Consider the following 18685-nt stretch of genomic DNA (forward strand, 5'->3'; position numbering starts at 1 on the left):
AATCCTCTAAACTAGGTTTTAGTAACATGCAATCGCTCAAAAATCGATAATTTTGTCCGGGTTTACCAGAATCGATTTATGTTAGTGTACATGTGAACCGATTATAATAGGAATCGGTTGTTGTTCATTTACTCATACCCCGATTGTGCTGCATGTGTTTTCTGGTTCGAAAATTTTGAACCGGAATTGGTCAATCTTAATACTAACATAGCCCTATTATGTAACCGTAGGGATAACCGTTTTCCTGTATCTTTTTTTCACTAGAATCGAATTACATATGTGTCCACATATCCCGATTCTGTAGCCACTGCTTAGCCATAATCGGATTTCATTTGCATATATAAAAACTGATTGTAGATTGTAATGCTATAATCGGTTTTATAACAGTATCGATTAAACCGATTGTTGTAAGAAAGAATGCCCAATGTTTCTGTAACTTTTTCTTGTTAGAATCGGATTACATTAACACATATATAATCCGATTATCTATGTTTTATGTTAGGAATCAGTCTTTATATGTATATCGAGTAAACCGATTGTATACCTTGAATACAAAAATGTGCATTGAATTCCATTGTTTTTTGTTGCTTATCTCCGTATTACAGGCCAAACAAGGGTAACCAACAACGTCAAGCCGAAAAGAAATATAAGAAGAAAAATGACTTTGAGTTTGAGACCTCGTCGAGAGGGTGGTCAAAATTTAAATGCTTCCCACCGAAGAGGCTCGGGGAGTAAACCCAAAGCGATCCACATCAATGACCCACCATTTCAAGCAGAGCAAACATCACAAGAAGAATCTGATTCTGATACACCTACTGAAGAAGGAGGTGGTGATAGAAAAGTTTCTGAAGAAGAAAGTGGCGAGGAGGAGATCAATGAAGAAGAAACTGGTGGCAAGGAAGGTGATGAAGAAGAAATTGGTGGCAAGGAAGGTGATGGAGAAGAAAGTGAGGATGAGGATGATGGAGAAGAAAGTGAGGATGAAGGTGATAGAGAAAAAAGTGAGGATGAAGGTGATGGAGAGATAGGAGAAGTTCAAAAACAAGTCCAAGTAGGAGACGCCCAAGAACAAGTGCAAGAACAAGTCCAAGGAGGAGACGCTCAAGAACAAGGTAAGACAGATGGAAAGAAAGTTAGTCCAAAGAAGAAGAAGGGGGACCACATGCCCGACCCGGAGAAGATGTTTCCTCGCAACCCTAATGATTGTGTTTAGGGGTTGCCCGGTGATGGAGGACGGGTGTTATGGGGGTACAAAGAGAGTTGGGTCGCGGTCTTTTTCCATACAATAGTAACTACCTAAACCTCATGCTATGTAACATAAAACTTATTATCTGTGTAGTGTTTTGATTATTGTCCATCGGATTTGTTTTGTTTTATAGGATCACAAGGATGTCGTTCGTCGTATGAAGCCATGAACGTCAGGGACTATGATGAAGAGCTGGCCACTGCAAGAAATAGAATCGACCATCATAGAAGTTGAGAAAGTAATCGATCTAGTACAATCTACGGGTATGTTGCCCGCGGTCGAGAATTTGGATCTCGATTATGACAAACCTCTTTGTTACACCTTTTCCGAGAGATATTACGGGGAAACGGATACTTTTCATCTTTCATTTGGCTAAATGAGGATGACTCCAAATGATGTGAAGTTCATTACTGGGCTAAGCATAGATGGTAAAGCCGTGAAGCACAACGGGTACGCGCAAGAGCTTGAGTGGGACAAGATTTACGCGTTCACCAAGGAAGTGTTCCAATGGGATGAGGAGATAACCAAGTCAATGCTAGTAGGCAAATCAAATCAGAGGATATTCCATCTCTCTAAGTTGAGGGCACTCTTTAGTGTAACAAAGAAACTTCATGCTGAGGGAAAAGAGGTGACCAAGGAACGTATCTTCGCCACGGCCAATGCGTATGTCCTCTACGTCCTGAGATCTGTTATATTTCCCGACGTTTCCGGTGCCCGTGTGAATGCCAACTTTATTCAGCTGTTGCAACCATTTGATGAGATTCACAAATACTCTTGGGGCACCGACATCCTTTCACACTCGTTGAACGAGTTGAGAAAGGCTTCTAGGGTGGAATATGGCTTTTCTGCAGGCTTGAATATATTTGCACTTCCCAATATTTGCTACAAGGGATTTTGAGAAAAAAGAATGGGAAGGTAACTTTTATGGAGACATGTACATCTACAAAAGTTAGGAAAAATACCAAGATGCGGTTTATATGAAGTCGAGACGCCAGTTGGACAACTTGAAGACAAAAGACGTCGTCTTTGGCCCTTACTAGGGGGGTTTGGCCAAAGGAAAAGGAAAGATGGTTGGGTGCGAAGAGAAAGCTCATTGTTTTGGGTCGTTGTTTCACCTAAGAGGATATGTAATGTACAACCCGACGAGAGTCGCAAGACAATGCAGATACATACAAAAAATCCCACAGGAGCACAAGAAGTTTAAAATCGATGAGAAAAAAACCAAGTCATGTGATAATGATATTGAGATTGTTCACGACTCTTTACCATCATGTAAATATTGGGATGACAGAAGGTACAACGGATATGCTATGTATGGTCGATTGAAAACATATGATGAGGCAATTTCGGGTTACATGCCGTGGTACCTCAATATTTCGCATACTCGAGTGATACGAGTAGATGAGAGGCCCCGGATAGAGGAAAAAGATACATCTCTCGAATTCCTGGTGCGTATTATTTCTCAATTACGGTTTTGTTAATTGTTTTAGCGTTATTTGTTTAATGTTTGTTGTTTCTCAAATGGAAACAAACAAGACGAGTTGGGCACTTGATAACCCAAGCACAGATGGTTATCAGGGGAGGGAAAAATGTTAAGGCCAATGAAAAGATGATTGATGAATTGAACAATCTCGAAGATGTGGAAGCGGGTGCAAAGTTTGGGGAACCGGTGGAGGAAGAGGATCCAAAAAAAAAAAGAGGAAGAGAGCCCCCCAAAAAAGTATTCTGAAGGTGTATCGAGTAACGCCCAACATGCTAAACAAGGACGAGGTGGTCGTGGTCTTGGAAGTGGTCGTGGTGGGGATGTTGATGAATGAATGATTTAAGAATGGTGTACGACTATCATCCACGAGCTCCTCTTAGGTAAAAGTGAGTAATCCGATAATATTTATAATTATGTCATCGCTAAAAGTTCGCATACTAACATTTAAGAATTAACTGAACTTCAGCTGGAACATTTCAATGGGCTATGGAGAATTCATAATGGGAAACTAAGTTCATTCACCACAAAGAATATACGACGTTGTACCAACGTGCTTAGAGGTTCATTGACGAACATTTGATGTGTCAAATTCTAGAATACCCATATTGAATCCTATATATGTAACGCGCTAATTTCCTAAACTATGTAATGAATATTTTGTTTCTGAAAGTAGGGTATAATCGTATTATGTGGGCATATATAAACACTGATTCTTACAATCGATTTATTTGGGTATTAAAAAAAACAGATTCTGGGTTTACTTCATCCTTTGAAAAAACTCAACCCAGAATCGGTTTACAACTGCACTAACATCAACCGATTCTGGAAAAAAAATGTTTTTTTTCAAGTTTTGATGATGAATTAATGGTAGTTGATTTCAGGGTTAACTTGATTAAACATCATTTAATCACCCAAATTAGCACTAATCCATCAAGGGTAGTTTTGCCATTTAGTAAAATAATTGGATAAGGGGTTATCCATTTTACTTCAAATATTATTTTTTGTCTTGTAGTCACATGCCCAAATTAATCCCTACAGGCCCCAATTTAGCCAGGTTTTCGTTAAACTATAAATGATTTTTCTGTAAATTTCCTTTGGTGCTAGATGTTCTAGGGAATATTGTACGATACACAATATATTTGCTCATATTTCTTCTTGAAAAAGATCAAAAAACCAAATATAAAACTCGGAGATGGGTAAATATTTTCTGATCAAAAGCACCCGATCAACTAGGGGAAAACACTTCTAGACTGCACTATTAGTGCGAGCGTGGGTAATTTTTTTTTGCTCGGCAAAGAAGGAATTACATTAAATAAATGAAAGAATACGAAAACCAATAAGTCTAGGAAGACAAACTGAAACCCCAACAGAAAGAAAAAGAATCCAAAAAACCCAAAAGCAAAACCACTCAGACATCCTACATTAGTGAGGATTTAGAAAAAAAATTAGACCATCCCACAATTACATTTATTATATTGATACCCTTAAAACATTCCATACTTTTAGACCAGTTGAAGGCGTCTATTTTTATATCTCTAATAACCTTATGGAGCTTGAAAGTCTTTCCATTGAAGGCAATAGCGTTACGAGCTTCCACAAGTCCCATGGTATTGTCGTCGGCAGTTGTTTCCATAGTTGTTTCCCTTAAGCAGATAGAGGAGAATTTTTCCAACCAACTATAACCTCCTTGATAGTATGATGTTGTTTATGGGTGAAAAATGTTTCTGCTGGTTTTGGTAAATTTGGATGTATGTGGATAAGAAACGAATCTAAACCCTAAACAAATGCACTGCGCGGGAGTACTTTAGATTCGAGAGATCAATCTGTACAATTCTGGCCTAAACCAAGAAATGGCTGTTCCAGACTTGCTTCGATCACAAAGTGAAGGAGATGGGGTTGATCTTAGGTAGGGAAGCGAAGAAGGTGTTGAGATTGTGAAGGTGTTGGATTTTTATGACTGGTATCAGAATGTTGAACTGGATTGCACATGTAATCTACCAGTTCTGGTTGTTTTCTGAATACGGCGTTAACAACAACTTGGTTTCTGTTGTTTGGAAATAGGTCGAAGAACCTATTTATTCAAGTCATTTGAGCACAATCCTCATCTCGTAGGAAGTTATGTGATGGAGTAGTGGGGTCGTGTAGGGATGGTGATTGTCACACGATCACGCCTTTGCCCACTTCCCTTATCACTGTTAACCGTCCATCATTTCCTAACACGTTCTCGTAATGAGCGCGTTGCGCGCCGCACGCTGTAAACCGCCAGACCAATACCCCAGTTTGTGACATGTTTGATGTCTCGAGTGAGTGGGTCAAGTCGTGGGACTTGCCGCAAAAATAGCACACGGTGCTAAGTTAAATAACTAAGTTATTTATGGAATTGATATTCATAAAATATCGTACATTCTCGATGCATGTGGTGCATCGCTTTTAAGCAAGCAGCTCAAAACAATCGATATGCATGAATCATCGTTGTTTTAAAGCTTGATTGGATAAGTCGTGGATTGAGCGTCTTACAATGGAAGCATGTCAGACTACCTTTGGGTGATCGTTTGAAGGCTGTGTAAAAAAGCCATCACTTGGTCGATCACTCTCTGTGGAAGAGAGGTGGCTGGTGGTTGTCATGATGCTTTGTAGGTTCGCTGGAGATAAATTTACATCATCCAATTATGCATGCAAAGTTGGATGGACAAGTTGATTTACGGCAGTTGTGCATTGTCGTTGATGAAATTTAGGGTTTAGGGACCGTGCGCCTTCCCTACTTTGGCCAACCAAATCCAAGCACTGAGTGCTAATCCACACGGGCCGATCGGGCATGCATGGAGGCAGGCTGCCGGCGTGCATGTATACACATCTTGGTTCATCAAAAATCATATCTAGGCCACTCAATTCGACCGGATAAGATGAGTGGTCACGATCAATTTGCGACAGAAATACATTGTCGCAAAGCACAAATTAGGGTTTGAAGGCCGTGTGACCTATCACCTTTTAGGCATGCGTTTCGAGGCATCTGGCTCTGGTTTGCACAGGCCGGACGGCAACATGTAAAGGTGGGCCAATGGTGGACATTCTAACACCTTTGGGACCACTTGAATCTATATCTACACCATCCGTTTAGGCTGGCGAAGATGGATGGTCATGATCAATTTACGACAGAAGCATGTTTCCGTAAACCCTAATTAGCGTTTTGAGACAGCCACGTCCACGCAAGTTTGACTAAGCGGTTGGCATGTCGTTGGCTTCCCTTGGGAGAATCGATCACGTGGGGACAATAGTGGGCTGGCGGTGAACTTATGTGCACCTTCCTGATGGTCCAAAATGTGATCTAAGCCATCCAAATAGGCTGGCTAAGTTGGATGGTCGTGATCGATTTAAGACGCTAGTGTACTTCCGCGACCCAAATTAGGGCTTAGAAGTATTACGCCTGCCATGTTTTTGGCAATCGACTCATCACCCTATGGCCTTGTCGTGGGCAATCTGTTCGAGTGAGGGGAAAGTGGGGCCGCCAGCGTGCATGCCAGTGTTCTCTAATCACTCATGGGATGATCTAATCCGTCCAACCAAGTTGGCGAAGTTGGACGGTTGTGATGATTTTAAGACCGTCTTGGACAGTCCATGCTCGATCGAGCTTCTCCCAAACAGCGCGACCACCCTACTTAAGGTTGGCGTTTGACATCGCTGGGAGATGTTTGGGAAAGGTCCGATTGGTCGGAACACTGGGCCCGCCGACGGCCATCGTGATGGTTGCCCATTCCTGCCAGGGTTTGGCTAGGCTTGTTAAATTGCGCAACCAATTTGTGTCGCCGCGATCGTTTCTGAGACTGATATGGACAGTCTAGATTTCCTTTAAGGAATTTAAGCATGCTTGATCGAGCTAACCTTAATCAAAAGTGTTTCGATGCAAGATTCTCTTTGTTGGAGAGTGATGTAGCCTATGTGGGTATTTCGTGCAGATCTCAATATTGGCACTTCGGGAGATTCATGTTACTCTGCTGAGAATGAACACTTAATCGTCATGTCATGTCAATGATGAGAGTTCAGCTGAGAACATAGCACGGAAAATACTAGGAAAATCATGCATTAATTAGTAATGCTGATAGAATTCACAGAATACTTGGGATTGCTGTTGCACGCACCATTCTGAGTGAATTTCATGTATATATTGAATTATTCAAATAAAGTGAGGAGGTTTTCTGCACTCATCACTTCTTAAAAGGCCTTTCCCTTTGCAGTGTGACAGCGCATTAAAAACTGGTTTTACAGTTTTAGCCCTGAACTAAAATCCACCATCAACAGATGCATAGAACTGCTACCATCAACAAAATTAGTGAAGTAATTTCATACACTAATAGATGAAATACATTGCAGAAGGAGATGATCTTCATTTTATTCGATCAGACCACAAAGATAACATAAATTTGGTGAGTCTAGAACACTATTCCTATGGTGCAAGTTACTCAAAGTTGGTAGCCTATTTAGACAGACTTGCCAGAGAAAGAACCCAACCCGATGTGTCCAAGCTCTAGACCGCACCTTTGAACTTGGAAAGGGAATGATAGGAACAGTACCTTGAGAGTAGTTGTTATATGCCGTTTTAACTGAAAAGACACCCTTCTTATCACCAAGCCAAATTAGATGATCCTCCATGTCAGAGACGAGCAATATGGAGTCCACCAAAGGAATTGCAACAAAAAGTTCCGTTATTTCTGTATCATACAAACGTGTTCTGTGGTTAAGACCCAAATTCCATCCAAAAGCATCAACTTCATTTAAAAAAAGCATCCATAATAGATACATATTTTGAGCTAGATAAGCTACAAAGACTCGGACAAAGAGCAGAAAGAGGTCCCTGTATACACCACTTATCTTCCCAAAGTCTAATTCTATCGCCCTTACCTATTTTGAATTGACAGTGCTTAAAAAGTTCTTCTGCAGTTGAAAAAATGTTCCTTCAAAGACTCACACCATGCTTCTCCTTAGGTTGTTTCGTTCTCCATCCAAGATCAGCAATGCCATGTTTGTCTTTAACAACTCGAGACCATAGAGCGTGGGTAAAGAATTATAGAATGCGGCGCATAGCTTTAAGGAGACCTTTGGAGCCAAGCCTTTCAACCATGCCGCGGTGCGAATTCAACGATGTATCCTAGGGATATAAAGTCCGAAGAAGTGACTAGGGAGCTTCCAGGAAGCTTTCCCTTTTCAACATCTTCTTTAATAAACCGCATTTTAGTTTCTGCCAAAGTAAGATATTGTCCTGCACCCTTGCTAATTTTGTATCCACCTCATTCAATTAGGGGTGGATTGTGGGAGTGGGTAGGTGCAAGTAAAGTCAGAGACCTTTGATGCCCACTTCCCAAATTCTCACATTGGCTTAACTCAATTTACCTAAGTTTCATTTTATTTTATTTTTCTCATTTGATCAATCTATTCATATGTTGTTTGTTACGCTCGAGTCTCGATGAAAAATCATAAGGATTACTTTCAGAAATATAATTCCAAATTCCAATAGTGATCTAATAAATATTGTTAATGGGGTACCGAATTTCTTGGGGCGTACAATTACACATATAGGACAAAAAAGTAATTATCCTTGGATTGATACACCCCCAAGCAAATTGGCACCCCCTGTTAATAGCCTTGTATTTTCACATGTTAGTTGTGACGCGTAACACTACTAATATTTTACCAACAATACCTTTTTACTAAATGGATAACTCCATCACTGACCAAGTCAAACTGTACAAAAAAATCCAAGGTTGCTAATGAGGGATACCATTTTATTTGGGGGTGTATCAATATACATATAGGACAAAAAACAATTACTTTTGCATGGTACACCCCAAGCAAAATGGTACCCCATTAGAGCAAGGGCTATGGAGTGAGTGTTTTTAACACTCATTCACTGCCAATTTGAGTGAGAGACCGAGTGAAAGAGTGTTTTGTGACTATGAGGAACTAATTCAAGGGACTAAGCGGCTAAAGGTATGCCTCCCCGTATTTATTTATTTTTTAAAATAAGATAACCTAATCGTGGGTCCCACTTTCAAGAGTTTTAAATTAATAAAAGTCTAAAATTAGGCTTGAGAGGCAAATCTTTAGCCGCTCAAGGTGTTTTTCCCCCAAACGGCGGATATTCAGCCGCTTAGTGTCCCCTTTCACCCACTCTCAATTAATGTGTGAGTGATTATTGATGAGTGAGTGGGTATTCTCACACTATAATAGCACCAAATTAGATCAAATCCAGTGAGACTCATTCATATTGAATAAGAACCCTCGCTCCATAGCCGTTGCTGTTAGCAGCCTTGAAAAAATCAAGAGGTGATTTTTTTACCTCTAGAAAGTAGAAGTAAGAAGACTTGAAGTACCAAATTTCTCGGGGGTTAAAGAAATTACACAGCAACACAATCTTAACAACTGGATGTACCAACCCCCAAAGAAATCTGGCGTCCAATTAGCATCCGTTTTAAACTCCATTAAAATAAAATTCCTAAGGATAACTTTCTTTTTCCTTGCAAGGTAAAAAATATTAAATAAAAGCAAATCTCTGGAGGGAAACTCTTTCCCAGTTCAGCTAAAAAATAAAATTGAGAAGGGAAAATAGGGTTTCCAATTTCAAAAAGTTTGATGGATACCTCTAGAAGAAGAAAAAGAAGAAGGAGAGTAGCTGAAGCTATTTATCTCAAGCTCAAGAAGAAGAAGAAGAAATATCTGTCTCAGTTTCATCTTCATTTTGGTTGTGTTTCATAGCTTAATGGTTAGTAAAATCTTGTGATTTCCCATTTTCTTCCATTTTTTTTGAGGTATAATTTGATTGTTAATTAGTTCATTATCTATATATTTGATGTAAATTTTGGATGGGTTTGAGAGTTAGATCAGCTGAGAAGAGTTGGGAAATTAGGGTTTGGTTAAAGAGATGAGAGAATTAGATCATGCGTAATGTTCATGATCTTGAATTTAAGTCTGGGTTTTGTGTAATTTTGGTTTACTTTTTCTAGATATGGTTTGCTCTGTTGAATAATTATTGTTGTCCTTGTTGGGATGATCAGACTTTAGGGTTTGTTGACTAATCTCTTGTGTATGAAATGTTGGGGGTTTGGGGTATACAATCTTTTTTACTGGATAATTATGTATTAATTGGAAGTATTTGGTGGATTTTCTTTGATGAGGATATAATCATCAACAGTGGTTTCCAGTGATTTTATTTGTGTCATTGTGTGAATTGTGAAATGTCAGTAATGCAACAATTTGAACTTGTTTGTGTTTACCAAATTTCGGTACTGATGTAAGTTGTGGTATCTTCTTTCCTTTTTCAGAGTAATTGAATTGTAGTTGAAAGCATCCAATTCCAGTTCTTAGGTAACTGTTGCTAATGGAGAGGTCAGATAATCGTGATGCTGACCACATTATTGAAATTGAAAGGAGGTCTGGTACTTCTTCTCCTGGTCCAGGCCACCATTATGATGAAGAGGGAGCTTCTTCTAGCAGGGATTTGTCCATTCTTCAATCTTCTTTACCTTCTTCGAATGGTGCAAACTCTAGAAACTCGTTGTCTGCAAGGAGAAGTGAAGGGAATGTCCGTCGACGCAGGCACCCGCTCGAATCTGGAATATGGATTTTGGTTGAAGTAGTTTTTGCTTTGAGTCAGATTCTGGCCTCCGCCATAGTTTTATGTTTCTCGAGACATGAGAACCATCAAGTGTTTGCATGGGATATTATATATGCATCTGGATGTCATGCTACCCTTCCTTTTCTGTATCGGCGTTTTATGCACCGCAACCAGGGTAGTGCAAGGTAATGCTATTGTTGTTCTTGCAAAGCAGATCATGGCCTTCTATACTACCCAGTTTACTGTTTGTTGGAAATATATTAAGTTCTAAATTATTGAATAATACTGACTAACTGGTATATTGGTTCATTTGATTCATTTTTACTGTAACAATTACAATGTACTTCCATGTTCAGTGATTTCACAATCTTTGTTGCGCTAGCTGGTACAATAGACTTTCCAATCTGTCAAGTTGCCTAGTAGCATGTAAATAGCTTCTGATTATTTAACAATAAGGGTAGTGTTAAGGCTGAATTTAGGGATAGAAGTAAACTGTAGGAAAACATGCATGATCTGTATCACTCTCAAGATGGCTAAGTTCAACTTACCCATGTAGTTTCTGGAAGTGTCAATATTCGGTGCAGCAAACCAACAAGCGGACTTGAAGTAGCCCTGTGGATTGTTTTGACAATACAGCAGTGTTAAGGATGAATTTACTGATTTAAATAAGCTGTAGCAAACCATGCATGATCAGTATCGCTCTTATGATGGCCAAGTGCTGTAGTTTGTGAAAGTGTCAATATCTGGTGCAGCAAGCAACTAGCAGACTAGATGCCCAAGACCCTTCGGTTCTAGTGTTCCTTTTCTGTTCTTTAAGAAATCACACATATGATATCGTTTAATTTTTAGTTAATTCCTGTATGATTTTAGTGTCATCTCATGTCACGATCCTTCGGCAGCTAGCCTTATCTTTTTATTTTGTAGTTGTTGATCTGTTTTAGAAAGTTCTGTGATTTAATAAATGTGGCTTATTCTGATAATCAGGGACGATACCTGGATCACTCTGCTTCTTTGGGTTCTGGCTTAGTGTTGGCTATCTCTGGCTATTTCTATTTGGAAAGCACTAACCTTCTGCTGAGGCGCCCGGCTTGTACATGTGATGGCCAGATCTAACTTAGGTTAATCAATAGATTTAAAAGTTGAATAAACTGAGGCCTTTATGTGATAAGTGTTAAAATAATCTTGTTTCCCACAGGTTTTCCATGCTGTTTCTTATGATTTGCTGTATTGTGTACCCTTGGATATTCTCAATATGCTGTTAGTGCTTGCCTTGTGTAATGTCTATTCTGGGTTCCCATGAAGGTTTGAATCAGGCTAGAAGATCTACCACAGAAACCACTAATGTTCATGACACCAATGCGCAAGGAGTTGGGGAGGGTGGTGGGACATTAGCAGCTGGAACCGAAGAAGCACGTATCATCTCATGGAAAGATGCAGTAAGTTCTCTTCGAATATCTTGATGTATAATTTAAGGTATCTTGTTTACATGTCACTTCCTGGTCTGCACTGTCCAAAATGGCCATATCTTGGACCTGATCCATAAGTATGGCCAAATAAAAGTGGTTCCTGTGTAATACAATGTTGCGAGTCGGAACAAGCCCAAATGAAAAGAATATAATTTAGATCTGTAAAACTGTTTGCTTTGACCATCTTAACAGGATGACTGAGCCCTTGTTGATGATAGCAAACTTCTTTATTTTTTTGTTCTTCTTTACAGCCCTTGGCAGTACCCATCTTACTGGAAAGTCAGCTAGTAGTCCTATTGCTGATTCTGTCTTCTATTTTTTTTTTTGTTTTTTTTGTTGCATAGGTATGTAGCATTTGCTTGGGGAAGTATGCAGATAACGAAGAACTGAAGGAGCTTCCCTGTGCCCATTTCTTTCATGTGGATTGTGTAGACAAATGGTTGAAGAAGAATGATTCGTGTCCCCTCTGCAAGCATGGCATCAGAGAAAACAGTGGGTACTTTCAGACCTCTGCAGTAAATTCCAGCCTTTAGCTCCAGAATGAGAGAAGGGTCACTAATGGAAGGCATTATGTTACTGTTATTAAGTAGTATTAGTTAAGATGTTGATGTGCTTAGTTTTATAGGCATTTGGACTAGTAATGGAGTTGTTGGTGTGGGAATAACTTTTACTTTGTAGGGAGTGTCTCTGTGAACTCTGTTTTAAAGAGTCCATTTCATATCTCTTTTTTCTACATTTTCAATGCAGCTCAGTATGCTGTTTAAGCACTCGATAACTTTAAGGTAGATATTGTGGTTGGTTAGGCTTTATGTATGTTCCAGTAGGTGGTTATTGACTCAGATGGTTGTTGAATCTGGATCTGATATCTTATCTAAACAATAGTGTTAGATAAACTTTGTGCGCTCATTATTAGTATGCTCATTTGTTGATTGGATCTCATTTTGAACGTCTTGTTAACTGTTTGCACAGACAATAACAATAGCCAGTTAATAGAACAAAAGGTTGTTTCTTTTCATAGACTGGATTAGTTTTAGTTGCCGGTAATAATTGTTGGAAAACGATTAACAATTTTTTTTTTTTTAAAAGTTTTAATAAACAATTATAATTTATTGTTTTATTTTGTGAATAAAACTTTTTAGTCCCACATCGTGGAGTTTCCAATTTTTAGTAGTTTTAAGAAAATTATATAAACCTTTTAGTCCCACATCGGGGAGTTTTTCTTCTTAAGTTGTATTTGTCAATTATATAAACAAATTCACTATTTTTGTAAAATCTATGGGAAAGGGGTTGCTCTATATTTAGAGGGACCCCCAAGGGAAAAAAATATTTTATATTGTTGTCTCAAGCGTTCAAGATTTTCCTTTATGGGTTTTTCGGAGTTGCCAAGCTCAAGTTGAGCATCTACTACATATGCTAGTAGTAGGTGTATTAGGGTGTTTTATCCTGGAGATATCCGTCCTGCGAGGGCTATAGCATCACTCTTGAGTGTAGCCGGGCGCTAATGTCTTAAGGGCAACGTGTTGAACACGTGACTCACTCTGTTTTTCCAAAGTTTTGCCTTGTTGCTGTTGCAGAGATATAGGGAGCTCATTCGTTTCATCAAATCGATCACTTCCATTATAAAGGAGCTAAGTATCAATAACTTTTGCTTATTTGATTTTTCCTTGTTTTTGATTATTGCACCCAACAATCTTAAGACATTATAATTTGTAATAATCGAAAATGGTTGGTTGGTTTGTGAATCATGGATGTTAATTGTGGAGTGAAAAACAAAAACAATTTTTTGGTCAGCTGTAGAGTTTCGAGATTATCTCTTAACCTAGAAGGAATTTCGATGAACCCTTTTGACACAACGTAGTAGACATCCTGATAGTTACCCACGTAAAATTTCAGAATTTTTGGAGTTGTAAAAGTAGTTTTTTGATATTTTACAAAACAGACAAATGTTCCTGAAAAATTCTGACTGGCAAACTTTTGTTGTTAACTAAAGTAGTTTTTATGGGGTAACCATGAGTTTTTTGATATGGTGGTTTAAACGAAGTTTATAAATATAGATATTATCTTCAAAACTCATATTTTACCTGAACTAAGGTTTGTGAGATATGGTGTATTAGGTGATTGGGAAATTACCGTGTCCGTGGTCAGAGTATAAACGAAGTTTGTGACATGAAATTGAAAAGGAACATGGCTACCAGGCGCATGTGGATGAACACAAGTCTTCCAAAGCTGACAAAGGCGAGAACATCAAACACAACTCTAAGCATAGTCTTCATAATAAAGGTATGTTTCGTAAAACTGAATCCGGCATTACTTTAATTATGGGTGATTGTTATGTTTGTAAAATTCCTGGCCATACGGCAATAAAGTGTAGACAACATAAAACCTTAATAAGTAGAAAGTTAATGCTAATTTAGTTGAAACAACATGAACCATGATGTCGGAAGTTATTTTAATAACCAATGTGAGAGACTGGTGGGTGGACTCTGGAGCCACTAAGTATGTTTGTTGAAACAGAGACCTGTTGACCTCTTATCAGAGGATAAGATATGTCGAGAAACTCTATATGAGTAACTCATCTGCGACAGAGGTTGCATAAAAGGGAAAGGTCGAGCATAAGTTCATATCTGTAATATTCTCACACTGAGTGAAGTTTTCATGTTCCGAGCATATGAAATAATATTGTATCTTGTTCTCTTGAAGATGGTAAAAGATTGAAGATCTTAATTAAATGTGGAAAACTTGTTATAACTAAGGGTATTGATTTTTTAGGAAACAGTTATAGGACTTAGGGTCTATATAAGTTTGAAGGAAAATCTGATGAAGTGAACATAGTTGATTCTTGTGCTTTCTTTTGTGTGTCTTTGAATGTTTTGCATGGTAGACTTGGAACCGTAAAATTATAAGTCAATGTATAAACTGCCTAGCATAGGCTTCGTACCCAAATTTAGTTTGGATCTTGAACACAAAATTGAAATGAATATGGTATAAAATCTTTTAGCACAAATGTTCATAGTAATTCTAATCCCTTAGAATAATTCAGTTAGGCCTAGTTGACATGAGTTCAACCCAATACCACTATGGTAAAAGATGGTTTATAACTTCCGTAGATGATTATATGAGGTACTATCTTGTATAATTGCTTAGGGATAAGGATGATGCCATAGAAGCCTTAAGATGTATAAAATTGAAGTTGATAACCAATTAGAAGCCTTGAACATATTAATTGTATCCTTAAGAAGATCATAATTACCATGTTGATTAGTTCAGGATTACCTGCGGTCTTGTGGGAGGAGGAAGTCCTCTTAACTAGTATATCCTGAATATAGTACCCTTAAGGATCAGATGAAACTCCATATGATTTATGGAAAGGTAGATGACCTTCTTATGAATATGTCAAAGTGTGGGGGTGTTTGACTAAGATTGTCATTCCTCTTCCTAGAAGAACTAGATAGAAACCAAAAATGGTGATTGTGTCTTCATATAAGGTATGCTGAGTATACTTCTACATACAGATTTTTGGTTGTGTGTTCTGATTTTTAATACTTTTGGTGTGATTTTTCTAATTTTGTTGTGAATACTATTACATAATCTAGGGATGCTGAGTTCTTTAAACATGTTTATTCTTAAACCTGTACCTCATTAGAGATGTGTTGTTGATCCCCTAGATTTATTTTCAAATAGTCAGAACTTATCTTAAAGGAAGATGAAGTTAAGGTTGAGCCTGAGAGAAGTAAAACAATTAGACTTGAGACTTTTTATGAAGCCGAATTCATAACATGCCTAGCGTAGTCTAAGCCCTGGACTTGTAAAGAAGCCTTGATATCTACTGAAACCCCATTCTGGGAAGAAGCTTCATTTAGTGAAATGAACTCAGTCCGTCGGAACCTGACTTGGGAGGTTTATAGTTTACCTCCATAGAGTAAGACCATGAGATGTAAATGAGTCTTTAAGAGGAAACATTAGGTATATGGAATTGTAGAAAAATATTAGGCTAAGTTGGTAGCTAAAGGCTATAAACTAAAAGAAGATGTATATTTCCTTGATTCTTATTCACATGTGACGAGATTTACTTACGTTGAGATGCTAATTGTTATTGCTGTCATAAACAAATTAGAGATACATCAGATGGATGTTAAGACAGCTTTTCTAAAATCGTGAATTAGATAAAGAAATTTACATAGACCAACCTGAGGACTTTGTTGTGAAAGGTTATGATGACAAAGTTTGTAAGTTGAACAAAATTTTGTATGGTTTATAAAATAAGCACGTAAACAGTGACATGGAAAATTTGATCATGTGATAATGTGTAGTGGATTTAAGTTAATGAATCTCACAAGTATATTTACAAGTAACTTATTAAGGATGCCTGTGTGATTGTATGCTTGTATGTTGATGATATGCTTATACTTGATACAAACATAGATGTGATTAATTCCACTAAAAACATGCGCTGAATGAGAACGTTGACTTGAAAGACTTAGGCCCTGTTGATGTAATCTTAGGGATGAGGATTAGAAAATAATCTAACATATGTAGTCTTAGTAATTCTCATTATTTTGAATTTGTGCTTAAGAGATACAATCAGTGTGATTGTAAGCCTTCTTGTACTCCATACAATTATTCTTGTAGACTCAAGAAAAAAGGGTAATGGAGTATCTTAACTTGAATACTCAAGAGTTATATGATGTCTGATGAATTAATTGAACTGTAAGAGTCCAGACATTGCCTATATTGTGAGTAAGTTAAGTAGATATAATTATAGTCCAGAGAAATAGCATTCAGATGCACTGAGTAGAGTATTATGGTACCTAAAATACTCTATTGCCTTTTATTTGATTTATCAAAGGTATCTTGCTGTCCTTGAGGGACTTTGTGATGTAAACTGGATAGTTGACTCAGAGGAGTCTAAGTCCACGAGTGGATATGTTTCACTCTATCATCAGAGTTTGTTTTTGCAAAGATTTACAAACAAACATATATTGCTCAATTCATTATGGAATCTTAGAGTATTGAGTTAGATAAAGCACGAGAGGGGGCCGAGTGCCTAAGATGTTTTTTAGAAGACATTCCTCTCTGGCATAGGCCTGTGCCAGCTATATCTATACATTGTGTTAGCCAAGATATAATAGCTAAAACTGAAAAATAACTAATCTCAATCGACATTATTTCCATTGATTGGATAAAGTCCAAGGAGAATATCGCGCAATATTTGACGAAAGGTTTATCCCAAGAGATAGTTAGAAATGCATCGATGGGGAAGGGGCTTAAGCTCATAAATTAAACTTGCCATGAAGGATACTCAACCTTGCTGAATGGAGATCCCAAGATCAAGGTTTCGAATGAGACAACTAATTTGTGGTGGGTAAAGGTAAACACTATCATAGAATTTTATTCTCTGTCCCCTCCTTATGGTGTAGATGTGATAGTGGGACTGCATGTGAAGGATGACTTTTAAGAAGTCTTAATGAGTTTTATAGTTTCAATTTAAGATTGAAGTGGGGTGTAGCAGTAACACTCTTTATGGAAACTCACCTATCTGAATGAGGAAGTGGGCCGCTTCCTATGAGAATATGAGCTTTGATTCTCTAGAGCATTCTGAGAAACAGGATATGTCCAGGGCCAAATTGGACAAAACGGCACGAGCTTGGCAGCAATCTTGGAGATATCACCCGTGGTTGTTATCAAGAATTACATCAAATGCTAGCAGTTCAAGACATAGTTCACTGTCTCTAGCAAGTAATTCCGATAATATCTCACTAAGCAAAGGTTCAAGACCTCATGGACACCTCTGCCTAAAATGGTATTTCCTGTGCTTTTTATGTGATTTTCGTTTTGATGGTTTTGGTATTACTGGAACTTAGGACCTAAAGGTCACTAAGGGTTCACTAGTTCATGCTTTTTCACTTTGGTGAAAGATACCTATAGTCTCACCATGTGAGAACTAAAGATGAAAGCTCTCAATACTATTATGATTTATGCAATCCATATTATGACCCTGGGTCAACACACTTTTGTGTGAGGGAGAGGACGTAGAAATGACTAGTATGATTTCAACACTTGCACGATCAGTCTGTTTGGATCGTGAGGTTGGGATGTTGATTTGCCAAGATCTATCTGTGTTTTCATGTTTTATTGAGTTTTCATTCATGTGGGGATTGTTGGAAAACGATTAATAAAAAAAATAATTTTTTAAAGTTTTAATAAAAAATTATAATTTATTGTTTTATTTTGTGAATAAAACTTTTTAGTCCCACATCGTGGAGTTTCCAATTTTTAGTAGTTTTAAGAAAACTATATAAACCTTTTAGTCCCACATCGCGGAGTTTTTCTTCTTAAGTTGTATTTGTCAATTATATAAACAAATTCACTATTTTTGTAAAATCTATGGGAAAGGGGTTGCTCTATATTTAGAGGGACCCCCAAGGGAAAAAAATATTTTATATTGTTGTCTCAAGCGTTCGAGATTTTCCTTTATGGTTTTTTCGGAGTTGCCAAGCTCAAGTTGAGCATCTACTACATATGCTAGTAGTAGGTGTATTAGGGTGTTTTATCCTGGAGATATCCGTCCTGTCAGGGCTATAGCATCACTCTTGAGTGTAGCCGGGCGCTAATGTCTTAAGGGCAACGTGTTGAACACGTGACTCACTCTGTTTTTCCAAAGTTTTGCTTTATTGTTGTTCCGGAGATATAGGAAGCTCATTCGTTTCATCAAATCGATCACTTCCATTATAAAGGAGCTAAGTATCAATAACTTTTGCTTATTTGATTTTTCCTTGTTTTTGATTATTGCACCCAACAATAATTTGGGTTACCTAGATGCAATATGAGTATACGCTGTATTGCACAATAAAGTTCGTAGAGATGCTTTTGAAGGGGAAGTTATA

General features: G+C 37.9%; 1 protein-coding gene across 1 annotated transcript; it reads left to right on the plus strand.

Moving 5' to 3' along the window:
- The first annotated feature begins 1622 nt into the window (after positions 1-1622).
- LOC113272542 lies at positions 1623-12568 on the plus strand. The gene is made up of 5 exons (XM_026522364.1): positions 1623-1874; positions 10090-10520; positions 11320-11350; positions 11598-11771; positions 12146-12568. Exons 1-5 carry the CDS (start codon positions 1623-1625, stop codon positions 12332-12334), a joined length of 1077 nt encoding a protein of 358 aa, XP_026378149.1. The 3' UTR covers positions 12335-12568.
- The last annotated feature ends 6117 nt before the right edge of the window (positions 12569-18685 follow it).

Source organism: Papaver somniferum, chromosome 4 (assembly GCF_003573695.1).
Source record: "Papaver somniferum cultivar HN1 chromosome 4, ASM357369v1, whole genome shotgun sequence".
In the NCBI taxonomy this organism is placed as follows: Eukaryota; Viridiplantae; Streptophyta; class Magnoliopsida; order Ranunculales; family Papaveraceae; genus Papaver; species Papaver somniferum.

What these genes read in the sequence shown, in the direction of transcription:
- LOC113272542 (XM_026522364.1), top strand. Translation starts at nt 1,623, where the DNA reads ATGAGGATGACTCCAAATGATGTGAAGTTCATTACTGGGCTAAGCATA. An exon ending in CGCAACCAGGGTAGTGCAAG is followed by an intron (nt 10,521 to 11,319) that starts GTAATGCTATTG and finishes TCTGATAATCAG; the next exon opens with GGACGATACCTGGATCACTC. An exon ending in GGATCACTCTGCTTCTTTGG is followed by an intron (nt 11,351 to 11,597) that starts GTTCTGGCTTAG and finishes ATATGCTGTTAG; the next exon opens with TGCTTGCCTTGTGTAATGTC.